Source organism: Adiantum capillus-veneris, chromosome 22 (assembly GCF_014529385.1).
Source record: "Adiantum capillus-veneris isolate H3 chromosome 22, ASM1452938v2, whole genome shotgun sequence".
NCBI classification, from domain to species: Eukaryota; Viridiplantae; Streptophyta; class Polypodiopsida; order Polypodiales; family Pteridaceae; genus Adiantum; species Adiantum capillus-veneris.
In genome coordinates this window covers 3,586,631-3,601,935 of record NC_140952.1, presented here as the reverse complement: position 1 = coordinate 3,601,935, position 15,305 = coordinate 3,586,631, and the positions used below count along the sequence as shown (strand labels likewise).

The 15,305-nt window shown below is 42.8% G+C and overlaps 1 protein-coding gene across 1 annotated transcript; it reads right to left on the bottom strand.

The window, feature by feature from the left end:
* Positions 1–10,950: 10,950 nt before the first annotated feature.
* Positions 10,951–13,729, bottom strand: LOC147428855 (beta-carotene hydroxylase 2, chloroplastic-like). The gene is made up of 7 exons (XM_086495189.1): positions 13,157–13,729; positions 12,319–12,378; positions 12,167–12,238; positions 11,843–11,977; positions 11,645–11,770; positions 11,366–11,422; positions 10,951–11,269 (listed from the first exon to the last, which is right to left on the bottom strand). The coding sequence occupies exons 1-7, from the start codon at positions 13,592–13,594 to the stop codon at positions 11,189–11,191; spliced, it is 969 nt and encodes a 322-aa protein (XP_086351315.1). The 5' UTR covers positions 13,595–13,729; the 3' UTR covers positions 10,951–11,188.
* Positions 13,730–15,305: the final 1,576 nt, after the last annotated feature.

Here is a 15,305-nt window from a genome sequence, read left to right as displayed (position 1 = left end):
ATATACATGCATATATAGGTTTTTGATGAATAATGCACCGAGGTCACTGTAAAAAAATTTGGAATGACATTTGTGCGCCGTTCTCCAAAAATATATACACACATATATATACATGTATATATATGTGTGTGTATACACATGTATATATATAAATATATGTTTTTGGCAAACTGTGCATTACGTGCCATTCATCAAACATCACTTTCTTAGTGGTTTTTTGGGTTTTTCTCCCTCTCCATGTATCAGAATAAGACATATACATATTTGTTTTTTAAGTTTTTAGACACTTCGGACACATTGGAAGCGTCAAAAGCTTCAAATTCTACCAATAGATGATAATTTTGTGAATTTTTTACTTGGTGAGCGCAAGGCTCTCTTTCCAGTATCTGAACGCAAAAGCCACCACGTGGCATTACATTAAAATAAAAATTAAAAAAACACTGCCGTCAAAAGCTCTACGCTGCCATGAAAAGCTACCAAACTAAATCAAATTAAAAAAAGTTGTGCGAGTCTACATTGCTCAATTGCGCTCAGAAGCACTTTGAACTTCTCCACAGGCAGTTCGCAGGTTCCCCAGAAGCAGCAGGTTTGTCTCTATCTAAGAGAGAGAGAGAGAGAGAGAGAGAGAGAGAGAGAGAGAGAGAGAGAGAGAGAGAGAGAGAGAGAGAGAGAGAGAGAGAGAGAGAGAGAGAGAGAGAGAGAGAGAGAGAGAGAGACCCTACTGCCTTCTCATCCTCTAATCTATGGTGGACCCTACTACCTTCTCATCCTGTGATGTATTCTCAGTTCTTCTGCAATTAATCCTGCTACTCAAGCGACTACATGACAATTGTGTTAACAAGTAAAAAGGAGCAATGTTTATATATGAAGGTCGACTTGTAGTTAAAAGGCGAGTGAACAGCTACAAAAGGAGAATAGAATCACGCGACCACCAGACACAAAGGATCAAAGCGCAAAGAAGAAGTTGATTGGAGCACTCTCAAGGGCCGACACAGAGGAGGAGGAGGACATTGCCTGCGGGAGTTGACGAGTCATGAGGGCAACCGGGAGGGGAGAAGCAATGTGTTTTCTACAAGCCAAATAAACAACGTGTTGCAACTCAGACAAGGAAGGTTGACGAGGGAGTAGTGAGGCTTGGAGAAGATATGCAGAGCGAGATAAAGTAGTACGTGCTAGTGGTGTTTGTAGAGGAATAGCATCGTGGAATAGCATTGCGCGACCACCAGAGACAAAGGAGAAAAGCGCAAAGAAGAAGGTGATCGGAGCACTCTCAAGGGCCGACACAGAGGACGAGAAGGACGTCGCCTACAGGAGTTGACGATCATGAGGGCGACCGGGAGGGGAGAAGCAGTGCGCCGTCTGCAAGCCAAATAAACAACGTGCTGCAACAACTGAAACAAGGAAGGTTGACGAGGGAGTAGTGAGACTCGGAGTAGATATGCAGAGCGAGATAAAGTAGTGCTAGTGGTGTTTGTAGAGGAATAGCATCGTGGAACAGTATCGTGAGACCACCAAAGACAAAGGAGCATAGTGTGAAGAAGAAGGTGATTGGAGCATTGGCAAGGGATGACGCAGAGTAAGAGGAGGATGTCACCTGCGAGAGTTGACAAATCACGAGGGCGACCAGGAGAAGCAGCATGCCGTCTACAAGAAAAATAAACAATGTGCTGCAACTGAGACGATGAGGGAGAGACGAGGGAGCTGTGAGACTCGTACCAGATCATAGAGCGAGATAAAGTAGGGGGTACCATCTAGGATTAATTCGAAAAAAAGAGGGAATCTTCGGTGATGCTAGGCGAGGGACAGCATGCGAGTCCAGGTGGTGGGCAGCGAAAGCGTGCCGTGCAGATTTTGCGCGACAACAGCAGGAGCAGGAGCATTCAACAACGACACGCCAGGCGTTAGGTGGCTCACGGTGACAGAGAGGTGAGTCAAATGAGTTTTTTATTATAATGAAGAGGAATTAAGCGGAGGACAACAATGCAACTTCACCTGAGTGCTCGGTTGGTTACAGCGTCAACGTGGAAGCTGTAATCCCAGCGGCTCTAAGTTCAAGACTTGAATGTTACTTTTGAAAGGTGAGAAACACTAGATGGAAGGTGGATGGAAGGCCTCACGTCAGGGGCATCTCGCAAACTAATGAATAAAACATAGAAGCTGCCAGTAGGAGTAGCGCTAGTGGTGTTTGCAAAAAAGCCGAAAAGAGCAATCTCATAAGAATCAAGTAAAAACAGCACCATGAAAAGCTCGTACATGTAATATAAAGGACATCGATCCCGCTACCTTGACAAATTTCAATAACCAAGAATAATATTGAATTCCTTTCTTCAACAAAAGCACCTTGAAAAAGTCTCGACTCTTTCACAACAAATTAACCAAGAACCCAAGTAGTTACACATTTTATAATTAACAAAGACCAAAATCGTACCTTCAAATATTAAGAGTAACAAACAAAGACAAAATATATCACAAACTCCACCTTCACTCGGAAAATAAAAGTATTTGTGACCTCCAGAACGCTGCCAATATTAAGACCCAAAAATTGACTTGTTAGAAAAGCTCGTACATGTCATAGAAAGAGAAGGCCACTGTCGAGAAGCTGAACCTCGTCAAATTTGTAGACGATTGGCAAGTATGCTAACCCAACAGTTGACAAAAACAAGCGAGTCAATGGGAGCGCTCTTCAGTGTTATTTTTTTCAACGAGTTTCTTTTTTGCGACGTTCATATCAGGCCCAACTGTTGTGCATGCAATAAAATTAGATCTTTTCTCTTTAAGCTTAATCATATGCTACATGCCATGTATTTATCCGAATGTGTATTTTGTGTCTAGCAAGGAGAACATATACTCAAAACACTGGACATTTTGATTGTACAAGCGTAACTCCACTTGGACTACATTGCAAGGTTCGTTATCTCCATCCAACTCCCCATGACTATGCGTTTGCTTGACGCAACACATAAACGCTATGGGAAGGGCACAACTTCCATTTCTTATAATTTTTGGAGAGACCATAATGCCAACTCTCCATCATACTTTTGTATGGCACTTTTGCATGACGTGCACTAAATACTTAGCATCTTCAATTTATGGCACTTCATTAATTGCAGGATGAAATGTTTAACTATTCACATTCCTTTTCTGTAGATAGAGTCAAAGATCGGCGTGTAGCTTGGACAATCAAAAAACATATGTACAACATTTCAGGTCAGTAAAGTACGTCATTTCAAATTGCAATCCGCTGATGCTTTATCAATTTGCTTGTTTTAGAATTCTGTACATTGCCTCCTTCAATTTCCTTTACCTGCATGATGCTTTCAAAACTATACACTCGATGTTGATCAACATCTATATATGTTAATTATACATACAACTCTTTGCATATGGTAGGTAGGCAATACATACTGACATTTTTTAATGTGGTGTATTAAAGAAATAAATGCATAAGTAGTGAATACATGTAGTGTAATGCAATCGTAAATGCACTTTGTGCATCTTTACTTTAGACCTAAACAGTTGATACCATACTATATTTGTCCTCGTTTCTCTCATACTAGGTGTCAATATGAGGTTCTCAAGGCATACAAGGTTACAATCCAAGCACTAAATGTTAGGAAATAAGACGTAGCTAAATAGATAATTGAGTAGATTACTTAATGGAGAGAGACAGATTTACATACACGAGATTATAGAGTAGAGAGAGAGAGAGTACACACGATATACGTGGTTCACCCAATGTGGGCTACGTCCACGGGAAAGCAGCCACTCAATGGCTTTTGTACTTCAAAACAAGAAGTAGTTTACAAAGGGATTATACCCTTAATGGAGCTCCCGCCTTGCTTCACTCTCACCACCTCACACTCACCTTGTTGCATCAACTTCACACTATGAAATCTGTGTAGAAATGGCCTCCTTTTACAGGCCAAAAGGGTTGCCCTCTCTTATGAGAGGCAGCCATGTGTAGCCGCCCTTGTGCGAATAAGTCCAAATCGGACCCTCCAATCCGCCCATGTGTGGCCGCCCTTGAGAAGACAAGTCCGCTTTTGAATTCGGCCACCGGCTACCGGCCATTGACTTCCGACCACCGGCCAACCGACCGGTTGTTTTTTGACCACTTTCCGGCCGCCGTCCGGCCATAATATTCCGGCGGAAAAAAAAGTCTCGGGGGCCTCCGTCCCCGAGGCCTCTAAAGTTGCCCCTGATTCTTGTCCGTGAAAATTTTGGTTTCTGGTGAGTGATTTTCCTTCACGCACGATGGCTTTTCCTCATAATGGGGGCCTTACAAATGTGCGATTTTACCACATAAAATTACAAGGGTAAATCAGGCTCCATACTTAACAATCTCCCACTTGGAGACTGATCTCCAAACCAAACCTGTGACTGCTTTCCATTTTGGCTTCTTATCCTTGAATGTCGATTGAAGATGAGCAAAAGCCTAACTTCTCCTTGTTGACTACCTTTGTAAACATGTCTGCAGGATTTTCACTTGTATGTACCTTTCCTAGCTTTAGTTGTCCCTCTTCCAAAAGAGTGCATATGAAGTGATATCTCACCTCAATGTGCTTTGTCCTTGAATGAAAAGCTGAGTTCTTCGCAAGATGGATAGCGCTTTGGCTATCACTGCACAAGACACAATTGTCTTGTTTGAATCCAAGCTCTTCTAAGAATCTGTGAAGCCACATAATTTCTTTGCTTGCCTCCGTCATTGCTACATACTCTGCCTCCGTGGTAGAAAGTGAAACCACTTTCTGCAGCTTTGAAACCCAGCTTACTGTTGTGCCTCCAACCGTGAACACATAGCCAGTAGTGGTCCTTCGAGTATCTTTGTCACCTACCATATCTGCATCAGCATACCCTTCTAGAAAAATATCAGTTCCTCCAAAATACAAAGCATTTGTTGTTGTCCCTTTTAGATACCTAAGTATCCACTTCACAGCTTGCCAATGCTCTTTACCTGGGTTGTCCATGAACCTACTTACAACTCCCACTGCATGTGCAATGTCTGGCCTTGTCCAGACCATAGCATACATTAGAGAACCTACCACTGCAGCATATGGAACTTTAGACATATAGGCTAGCTCCTCTTGTGTCTTTGGACACATATCCTTCGTTAGTTTAAAATGACCAGCCAAAGGTGTAGAAACTGGTTTTGCATTTTGCATTGCAAACCTTTCTAGTACCTTCTTAATGTAATCTTCTTGAGAGAGCTTTATTGTCTTCTTCGTCCTATCCCTTGATATTTTCATACCAAGTATCCTCTTTGCAGCACATAAATCTTTCATTGAAAAAGCTTTAGACAAATCCTCTTTTAGGTCTTTGATGTCCTGCATGTTAGCACTTGCAATCAACATGTCATCAACATATAACATTAGGATGATGAATTTTCCATCTCCCAAATTCTTCCTGTAGACGTAGTGATCCGAGTTGCATCTTGTGAATCCATGATCCAACATCCATCGATCAAACTTCAAGTACCATTGTCTTGATGCTTGCTTTAAACCATACAAGCTCTTCTTTAATCTGCAAACCATTTTTTCCTTACCTTTTACTTCATACCCCTTTGGTTGAAGCATGTAGATTTCCTCCTCTAAGTCACCGTGAGGGAATGCCGTATTTACATCCATTTGCTCGAGATTTAGATCATGAGCAGCCACAAGGCTTAAGACAAGCCTAATTGAGTTCATTTTTACAACAAGAGAAAATATTTCAGTGAAGTCAATACCTTTCTTTTGAGAAAAACCTTTTACCACAAGCCTAGACTTGTACCTTTTCTTTCCACCTTCTTCTTCCTTTAGCTTGTACACCCATTTGTTTTGAAGTGCCCGCTTACCTTTAGGCAACTCAACCAACTCCCATGTTTGGTTTCGATGTAGTGAGTCCATCTCCACTTGCATGCTCTTCGTCCATTCTTCTTTGGATTCATGTTGCATAGCTTCTTCATATGATTCCGGCTCTCCAGAATCTGAGATCAAGAGATGGTTGAAGGAAGGAACAAACCTTTCTGGAGGTCTACTTGCTCTTGTAGATTTTCAGGGAATAGGTTGAGGCTCCTCATTTGGTTGACGTTGTTGCACATTGTCACCGTTTGCAGTCCTTGAGTCTTCATCATCCTCAAGCTCCATGTACTCATCACCTGTTTCTTTTGTTTGTTTTATTTCCAAGTAATCTTTGTACATATTTTGTTCGTTAAAAATTACATCCCTACTCCTTAAGATTTTACCATCTTCAGGATTCCATAGGCGATACCCAAAGTCTCCTTCTCCATAGCCAATGAAGAAACACTTTTTGGACTTTGCATCTAACTTTGATCTTAGGCTTCTATCTATGTGTATGAAAGCCTCACACCCAAACACTTTGAGAAATGCATAATTCACCGGTTTACCTGTCCATGCCTCTTATGGAACTCCCCCATCCAATGCGGTTGAGGGTGACCGATTGATTAAGTACACAGACGTACTTACAGCTTCCGCCCAAAGCTCAAGCGGTAGGCTTGCATGTAGCCGCATGCTTCGTGCTCGTTCCATGATTGTCCTGTTCATCCTTTCCGAAATCCCATTTTGTTGAGGTGTCCTTGGGGTTTTCCTTTGCCTCCGAATGCCATTGCTAGCACAAAAGCTTTCAAAAGCTTGGCTGCAATATTCGCCTCCATTGTCGGATCTGAGGCATTTAACCTTGATACCTGTTTCATTCTCCACAAAGGCTTTCCACCTTTGAAATATGAAAAATACATCGGATTTATTCTTCATGACATAAACCCATGTTTTTCTAGTCGCATCGTCTATAAATGTTAGATACTACAATGAGCCACCAAGTGATGGTGTACTTGCAGGACCCCAAACATCAGAATGAACCAACTCAAGTTTTTTTTTTTTTCATTTTCTGATTTTTGAAATTTTACCCTCTTTTGTTTACCATAAACACAATCTTCACAGAACTCTAAGTCCACTTCTTTCAAACCTGGTAGAATCTTCTTTGTTTGAAGGATTTGCATTCCTTTGGCACTCATATGCCCAAGTCGGTAGTGCCACACCGCACTGTCAAATTCTGTAGTTGCTGCACAAGCTGAAGGTTGCGTGCTAACAGTACACAAGTAAAGTGTACTGACTTTTTCACCCTTTGCAACCACCAAAGATCCCTTTGAGATCTTTCACCGTTTGTTTCCGAATGCAATGTTGTGAACTTCATCGTCCAATTGTCCTGTAGAGATCAAATTTTTGCGAAGAGAACGAACATGCCTAACATCTTTATGCTTCCATTCATTTCCATTAGCAGTTTTGACAGAAACTGTACCTTTGCTTACAATCTCACAAGCTTCATCATCTCCCAAGTATACATACCCAAAATTACCTTTGGTGTAGTATTGGAAATGTTGCTTGTGTGGTGTCGCATGGAATGAAGCCCCGGAATCTACTATCCAGGAATTAGACACATTGTCTAATGAGAGAATTAGAGCATCTTGCTCTACTTTACCTGCCACATTGGCCTCCGATGTTGGCTTGTTGTCTTGAGACTCTGTCTCCTTCTTCTTCTTGGACCAGCAATCCTTCTTGACGTGGCCCCTCTTGCCGCAGTTCCAACATTCAAGAACTGACTTTGTGCGTGACTTGCTCCGTCTTGAGCGATCACGACCCTTTTGGCTTTTGAACCTCTCCTTAGGCCTTCCTCTTGTTTCCACTGACAATGCAGCACTTGATGATTCTCTTGTGCTTCTCCTTCGTATTTCCTCGCTTAGGAGAACACCCACAACATCATCAAACTTAAGAGTATTTGTACCAGAGATAGAATTACTTACAGCCATCACAAGGTTGTCCCAACTATCCGGTAGAGATGATAGTATAAGGAGAGCTCGCACTTCGTCATCGAAATTGATTTTCACCGATCGAAGTTGATTTATATTTGTGTGAAAGTCATTTAGGTGTTCTGCAACTGAACCATTCTCTGCCATCTTTAGATTGAACAAGCGCTTCATAAGAAATACCTTATTGGATGCCGATGGTTTCTCGTAGAAATCGTTAAGTGACTTCATTAAGTCCTCCGTGGTCTTCATGTCCGAAACATTGAAGACCACCGTTGACGCCAAGCTTAACCGGATTGTTCCCAGTGCCTTTCGATCAAGGACAATCCATGCTTCATCTGCCATCGTTGCGGGCTTCTTTGCAAGACCGCCTAGTGGCAGATAGAGGTCCTTCTGGTAGAGATAGTCTTCAATCTGCATCTTTCAATGTTGGTAGTTTTTTCCGTTGAACTTCTCAATCTTGAGCTTCCCTTCCTCCACCATAGCTCCCACTCAATTCAAGGAATCCTTTCCTTGAGATAATTTAGCTACGAGCAAACCTTGCTCTGATACCAGTTGTTAGGAAATAAAACGTAGCTAAATAGATAATTGAGTAGATTACTTAATGGAGAGAGACAGATTTACATACACGAGATTATAGAGTAGAGAGAGAGAGAGAGTACACACGATATACGTGGTTCACCCAATGTGGGCTACGTCCACGGGAAAGCAGCCACTCAATGGCTTTTGTACTTCAAAACAAGAAGTAGTTTACAAAGGGATTATACCCTTAATGGAGCTCCCGCCTAGCTTCACTCTCACCACCTCACACTCACCTTGTTGCATCAACTTCACACTATGAAATGTGTGTAGAAATGGCCTCCTTTTATAAGCCAATAGGGCTGCCCTCTCTTATGAGAAGCAGCCCTGTGTAGCCGCCCTTGTGCGAATAAGTCCAAATCGGACCCTCCAATCCGTCCATGTGTGGCCGCCCTTGAGAAGACAAGTCCGCTTTTGAATTCAGCCACCGGCCACCGGCCATTGACTTCCGACCATCGACCACCGGCCATTGACTTCCGACCACCGGCCAACCGACCGATTGTTTTTCGACCAATTTCCGGCCGCCGTCCGGCCATAATATCCCGGCGAAAAAAAAAGTCTCAGGGGCCTCCGCCCCCGAGGCCTCTAAAGTTGCCCCTGATTCTTGTCCGTGAAAATTTTGATTTCCAGTGAGTGATTTTCCTTCACGCACGATGGCTTCTCCTCATAATGGGGGCCTTACAAATGTGCGCTTTTACCACAGAAAATTACAAGGGTAAATCAGGCTCCATACTTAACACTAAACTATGTCTCCTCTCAAAAAAATGATAGCATTTTTCAAATGTACATATGTCTTTCACGCAGAACTGCCATTGCCAAATTAGTCACGCTTCTGTTTCCTTCAATGCGCGATGTTAAATGTCAATTTGCATATGTCCTGCTATATTCTATAGATGTTACATAACGAGGCTCACCAAGCAAGACTCATTGATTTCAGTGACGACGAAAGTAACTTTTAACGATCGACATCTGCGTCACAAAAAAGACACTTGCATCAAATGAAAAGACGATTGTTTTCAATGATTCACATAGTTTTGAATAAGTAGGTGACACTTTTTTATATTTTTGATAATATTAACCTATTTTTCTACGCAACGTTGAATCTTCTATCAATGGAAGAACTAATTTTTCTCTCTTGTAGAGAACCCTCCTCCAAAATTTCTTGATGGGAACACCTTTAAAGAGAGAAGAGGGTAACAAAAGAACCTTTCTGGAAGAAATCCCTAGCCTCAGTAACTTTTGAGAGAGTTGGATGGCGTAGGTATCATCACCTGAGCAAGAGCCATGGGTTAACACTGCGAGCGCTAGCAGCGTAGTACGCTTGCGATTGTAAGTTGCCCATGCCTCTTGCCTTTGCCTACGGTTAGACAGTGCCTTCTCTTGGATAGTGCCGGCGTCGATTGCCTTCACCTTTAGTGTTTCCTACCTGAAGTTATAAACATCCCACATCTAATGCCTCTGACGACGGTTGGACTACAGGTTTGGTGGCTGATTGGGATGCTCTTCTAGCGCCGCCCCTCGGGCCATTGATCACGGTTGGGGACTGTAGGTGGCTATACTAGATGCTCTCAGAGCACCACCCCTAGGGTGCCTGACAAGATGGGGAAGTGCCACCAACGATAGCTTAAGGAGTAGAGTACAGAGTGTTGTGTTAGATGTTATCGAGCTGCTTCGTGCACCAAGTTGACAACAGGGACATGGGCCGTAGGATCTGGAAGAGTAAGCATGCAGAAAAGTCGTGTGTGGGTGTGTGTTTGGGAGAGAGGAGGTGTCAAACGAGCCCAGGTGGCTCAGGTGCTAGCGAGATGTAGGTAGTCACAAGAATACACCAGATGCATTTCGTTATTAGCTTATCAATGGTGTAGACTATCCATGTATGCCGAAAGGCTCCAATGCAAGCAGTTTAAATTACCTCATTTCGTAGCATACCCTTTAGTGTCATTGGCACTAACAAGCTTTCTGTTTATACGAGGTCTGTTTTCACTCGGAAGGCCTGTAGCTATCCCTTGAGTGAAGAGTGGCTATTTATTGTCCACTTGCCTTCTAAAGTTGAGAATGTTCTCCAGGGGGCTTGTTGTTAGCAGGCTAGCAGGCCTTCTAATAGAAGCAATCTAGCAATGCAAATGATACCGAAGCCAAGTCAATCTATTGGTAGGTATGATTGCAAAAAAGACAGATTTCTGTAATGTCCTCCTTGAAGAGTCCATCAGGGAAGGAAAGCAAGAGGAACTGGATGAGCCCCAGCGTTTGTTGCTTCGAGTGTATCTAGCGACCTAATGCCATATCCCTTTTTGCAGGGCACTAACAAGTGGGCAACAGATGAATAAACAATTTGCTCAGGATTAACCACCAAACCTCACAAGTTCCTCAGCAATATCCAGTTTACATCACAATAAAGGAACAGATTTTCACAAAAATTCCTCTCAGCGCAAGTAAGTGATGTACGTTTAATGATGTACAGTTTAACATGTAGCATTGGAGTTCTAGAAGTGATTCTACTTTTGCAAAATTTTCGCAGTATACACTCTGTGTGCAATTTGAAAAGATGGCCCAAATCAAAATTTCAAGGCTCACTGTTTCGCTGCTCGAATCAAAAGCAAATTTTCTTCCATGATAACTTCATCAGATCAATAGCAACTTCTCTTCCATGTTAACTTCATCAGAAGATGCTGTGCAACTTCATGCTAGTACATCCATCAATAGCCCAAATGACAGTGCATTGCTCACTCATATCGTTGCACTGAAAGGCATTGCTCGCTTTGCATGTGTTGATAAAGAGGACGGCATTGTATTTGGGCATAGCACAACATGCTGCTACTTGGATGCAGGCAGCCGTTTCCTAATCTGTATCATTTTCTCCAATTCTTCTGCTCCTCCTATTCGCGCTTCTAGCTCCTGCCATTGAGCAGAACAAAAAGAAATGAGCGCACCTGCTGCAAGCAATGAGGCTACTAAAGGTTTTCCAAGTGCAAAAAAAAACTTGCAACTGACCTGAGGTCCAAGAAACAATCCAAATGGGACACCTCTGAACTTGTCAGCATGATGAAGCTGTGGCAGCAGCAGTTTGTCAGTGGTGAGCTTAAGGAAGGGAAACAATCCAAGTTAAAGGCAAGGTCTCAAGTACACATACATATATACATAGATACATACATGTATATGTATGTATACATACATATACATTCTGTATATACATACATATCTATATACACATACTTTTCAATACCAAGGAATATGCCTTGCTGATGTTGCATCCATAAAAACAAGAAGTACCTGATGTGCAGCCGCTACTTTCTGGAAGTAGGGAACATCTCCAATGGGCCCTACAGGGAATCTCCGATGTACCAACCCATCGTGTACAAACATGTAAGCCATTCCAAACACAGTAATACCCAAGCCCTGTAATACCACAAACACAAAATTTAAAACACACCCTTCTACTGGAAGCCATAAGTAGTTTAGATAGCTTACCGCTCCAAAGCAGAGCCCAGGGACCAGTCCCTTGTGAAAGAAGCCATACGCCATCAGGGCAATAGCTGGTACAGCATTGATAATCGCAAAAATGTCATTCATTTCAAAAGGTCCATCCCGGGGGCGGTGGTGAGACTGCACCATAAAGCGATTGTCATTCTACCAATTAAACTCAAACTAACTAGAGGTTTGTTATTATTTTGTTACTCAGGAAGAAGAGCTCAGCTAGTCCTCGAGAAAACAAGAAAAAATCACAGTTTCACTCAAACCAAAAAGAAACTTACAAGCTTCATTCAAGTATTTGCAAAGGTACTGGCAACTCACTTCATGCATGCTCCACAATGAATCATGCCAGAGAGCTTTGTGAGCCCATCGAGCCCAGAACTCCATGCCAACCTGTATCGTTCCGCATTCAAACCACTGCTGGCAATAGCAGCGACCTAACAATGTGGAGAAACAAGGAACATAGTGTATACCGATGCACCGATGGCCAGTGAGAAGGTTGCAAAAATCTCGAAAAATGGAATTTCAGCACCCTGCATAATGAGCAAAGGCATCAACCAACATCCAGTAACACACTGAATGACAATGTAAACTCTGCTTGCTCCAATTTTCCATGGGAAAGTTCCATGAAAAAAGGAATGAAATCACAATTTACAGTGAACAAAGCACGCTAGTTAACAGCGTATGCTAGGCACAGGTATGAGTGGGGTGCGATTTTGATCAACTTCTTCCTCCTCATTTACATAGAGCACGAACTTCGACCATAAAGAGGTGTAAAGACAGACCGGATCCATCAAAATTTAAGCCTGCAGGTTTCATTAGCAAAACACTGATTGCATGAATTGCACAAGCAGCATGGAAGGCAGCAGGCCGCTGCTCACAATTATTGTTTTCCAATATGCGAGCTTTCCACCCATCTAGTTTTTGATCCTCACTGCTGCCTGGCCTGAAATGCTAATTCCGAACGTCCTCATTACAATTCCTTTCGAGTACAACCTTTCTATCACCACTTACTTCAGGAAGCATCTGTGAAGAATGGTAGCTTGTTTTCAAATCAACATCTTATAAATTCCACGTGACCAATTATCCATGCTGCACCTTCCTTGACCCAATGCAGCTTCAGAGAGCTTCTATGATCGGTGGGCTTGACTAATCAAATCATTCATACTGCTAAGGCTCTACATTGTTGAATCACAGATACTAAAAAGGGGCTACGACATTGCCTCTCATGTACAAGTATTGCTCCAATCAGTATAAGATGCACAATGTACCCTCTGCAAAGAATTCAAAATGGAAATGTGACAAGCTTACCTGGGTTTGCCATGCAAATCTGTAGTAAACAGCACCAGCAGCAAGAAATGTGATCCCCACAGTGGATGCTACTGCAGCGAACAAGTAAGTGGTACGTTCAGATTGCCGCCGCATTTCCTTATCCAACCTCCTTTTCTGACCATCTGCATCAATGGAATAGACAACAGACTCGGCAAATTCGATGGAAGACGACACAGGCAGTGAACCAAGGCCACTCATATCAGAGACAGATTCATCTGTTAAGCCAGATGTTGAGGGAGCCTGACTCTCGGCAAGCACCAAACGCACTGTCTTTTTCTTTCTCCACAGGTTAGGAAGTGGGGCATACAGAAGAGGTTTCTGGACTCCAGAGTAGCCTCGGAGATGGGTGCGCAAAATGCTTCTTGCATACACGATGCGGAGAGCTGTGGATGGGGTCAGAAACGAGCTGCAGCCCATTGAGACCCGGAGCGCCCAAAGCTGTATACTCAGTGAAATGCGACTTCTGGAGGGAAAAGCCAATCACGTGAAAAGTCACTGGGCAGCGTACAGATACGTGTGTGTGTGTGTGTGTGTGTGTGTGTGACTCCTGTGTGAGAGAGAGAGAGAGAGAGAGAGAGAGAGAAGAGACTGTGCGCGGCGCGCGCCCCCTTCACTTTGCGGCCTGGCCAACAAGCCCGCGCACGTGTGGGGAGAAGCAAGGGGCAACGCCAGCGGCCTGCTGGCGTGCCTCCTCCATAGCCACCCACACGCAGTTTCCCTTCGCCTTCGTAATCTATGCGACGCCAGATGTCCGTCCCTCATTGCTCCACGTCCTCAGTGGACTCACCCTTTCATCTACGTAATTATTCTCTCCAGGCATAATGTATACCACACAATGCAACTGCTATGCTGCATTGCTGCCTGCCGATCCAAAATCATGTTCCCACCAAGCCAAGACCTTCAAGACAGGACACTTTTTGCCATTGCAAAATTTAGCCCAAGTGTACTCTGACACAAAGGGGCCAAAAGGAGCACCCTAGGGGCTTACTAGCAATCTAAAGTGGATAATGAGAGCTTAACCACCTCTCAAGATCACTGGGCTTTGTTGATAAAGGGAAACATGCACAAGTTCCACCTGAAGGAGTACAAATCTTGGAAGGAGTTAACCCGAGCTTACATTTCTCTTCTTGTTTGCAGGTAATGGAATGCTTGGCTTAGCTTAAAAAGAAAATCACCAAGGAAAATGTTATTCTCTCTTAATTTTAGTCTTTAGGATTCAATTTGGTTTGCATACGCCAAGCCAAAAACATCCTTTAGCCTTTAGGATTCATATGCGAAGCAAAAAAGCAAGGATTAGGGTGTGGAAGGATGTATACAAAGAAGGTAGATGGCTCACCAAAGAGGAGATTCAATTTTATTTTCAGATTTCAGAGAGTTGTGCAGATTTCTTATTTGCAAGGACGGAAGACATGAAACACATTCTGCAGAGGTGTGAGAAAATGAGGTATCCCTCTCTAAAACTTGTATTGACATTTACAATTACAAGGGTAAGAAAGTTTTGTGTGACCCTACTTTAGTCTCAAAGCTCAACTTCGGATGGAGGTTGTCCTAGAATGCTCACCAATGGTCTTACAAATTCCAATGCCTACATACCTTCCCACTATCAGTTAAATAGAGTTGTTTATTGTGGTTGATCCTTCATCAAGGTGTTTGGACTCAGCAAAAAGCTAAAAAGTTGGGTGTATCAAGTGGAATTTGTTGCAGATGCAAACTACAGGAAGAAACCAATCACCATTTGTTCGCATAACTTTTAGTCCAAAAAGAGCTACAAAAATCTTGTGGCAATGTTCAAGTTCAGGTTTCTTCTAGAGGATAATTACTTGGTGAATGTGGGATTTTTAAAATCCCATCGAGGACTTGTCTCAAGAGTGCCTATCTCTGGCAAGTTAAGCATATTTTGGTATACCTCACACTAATCATGCTACACAACGCAAGCTCAACTTCATCAATGTTATGAGAGAGATAAAACCTCACTTGAAGAATGATGTTGATGCCGTGCAAATGGCCTATAAACTTGGAGAGTAGCGGAAATTAGAGATGTACTTTTATGAAATTACTTTGTGAGCATAGCGGGTGAACTTAATTGATGGTAGCAACATAAACATAGCATCTAGTTAACTTGGCATGA

Coding starts and splice junctions, on each gene's coding strand:
- LOC147428855 (XM_086495189.1), bottom strand. CDS start 13,594: ATGGGCTGCAGCTCGTTTCTGACCCCATCCACAGCTCTCCGCATCGTG. Junction 11,771..11,842: donor CTGGGCTCTGCTTTGGAGCG/GTAAGCTATCTA, acceptor GTGGTATTACAG/GGCTTGGGTATTACTGTGTT. Junction 11,423..11,644: donor AAGTAGCGGCTGCACATCAG/GTACTTCTTGTT, acceptor CTGCTGCCACAG/CTTCATCATGCTGACAAGTT.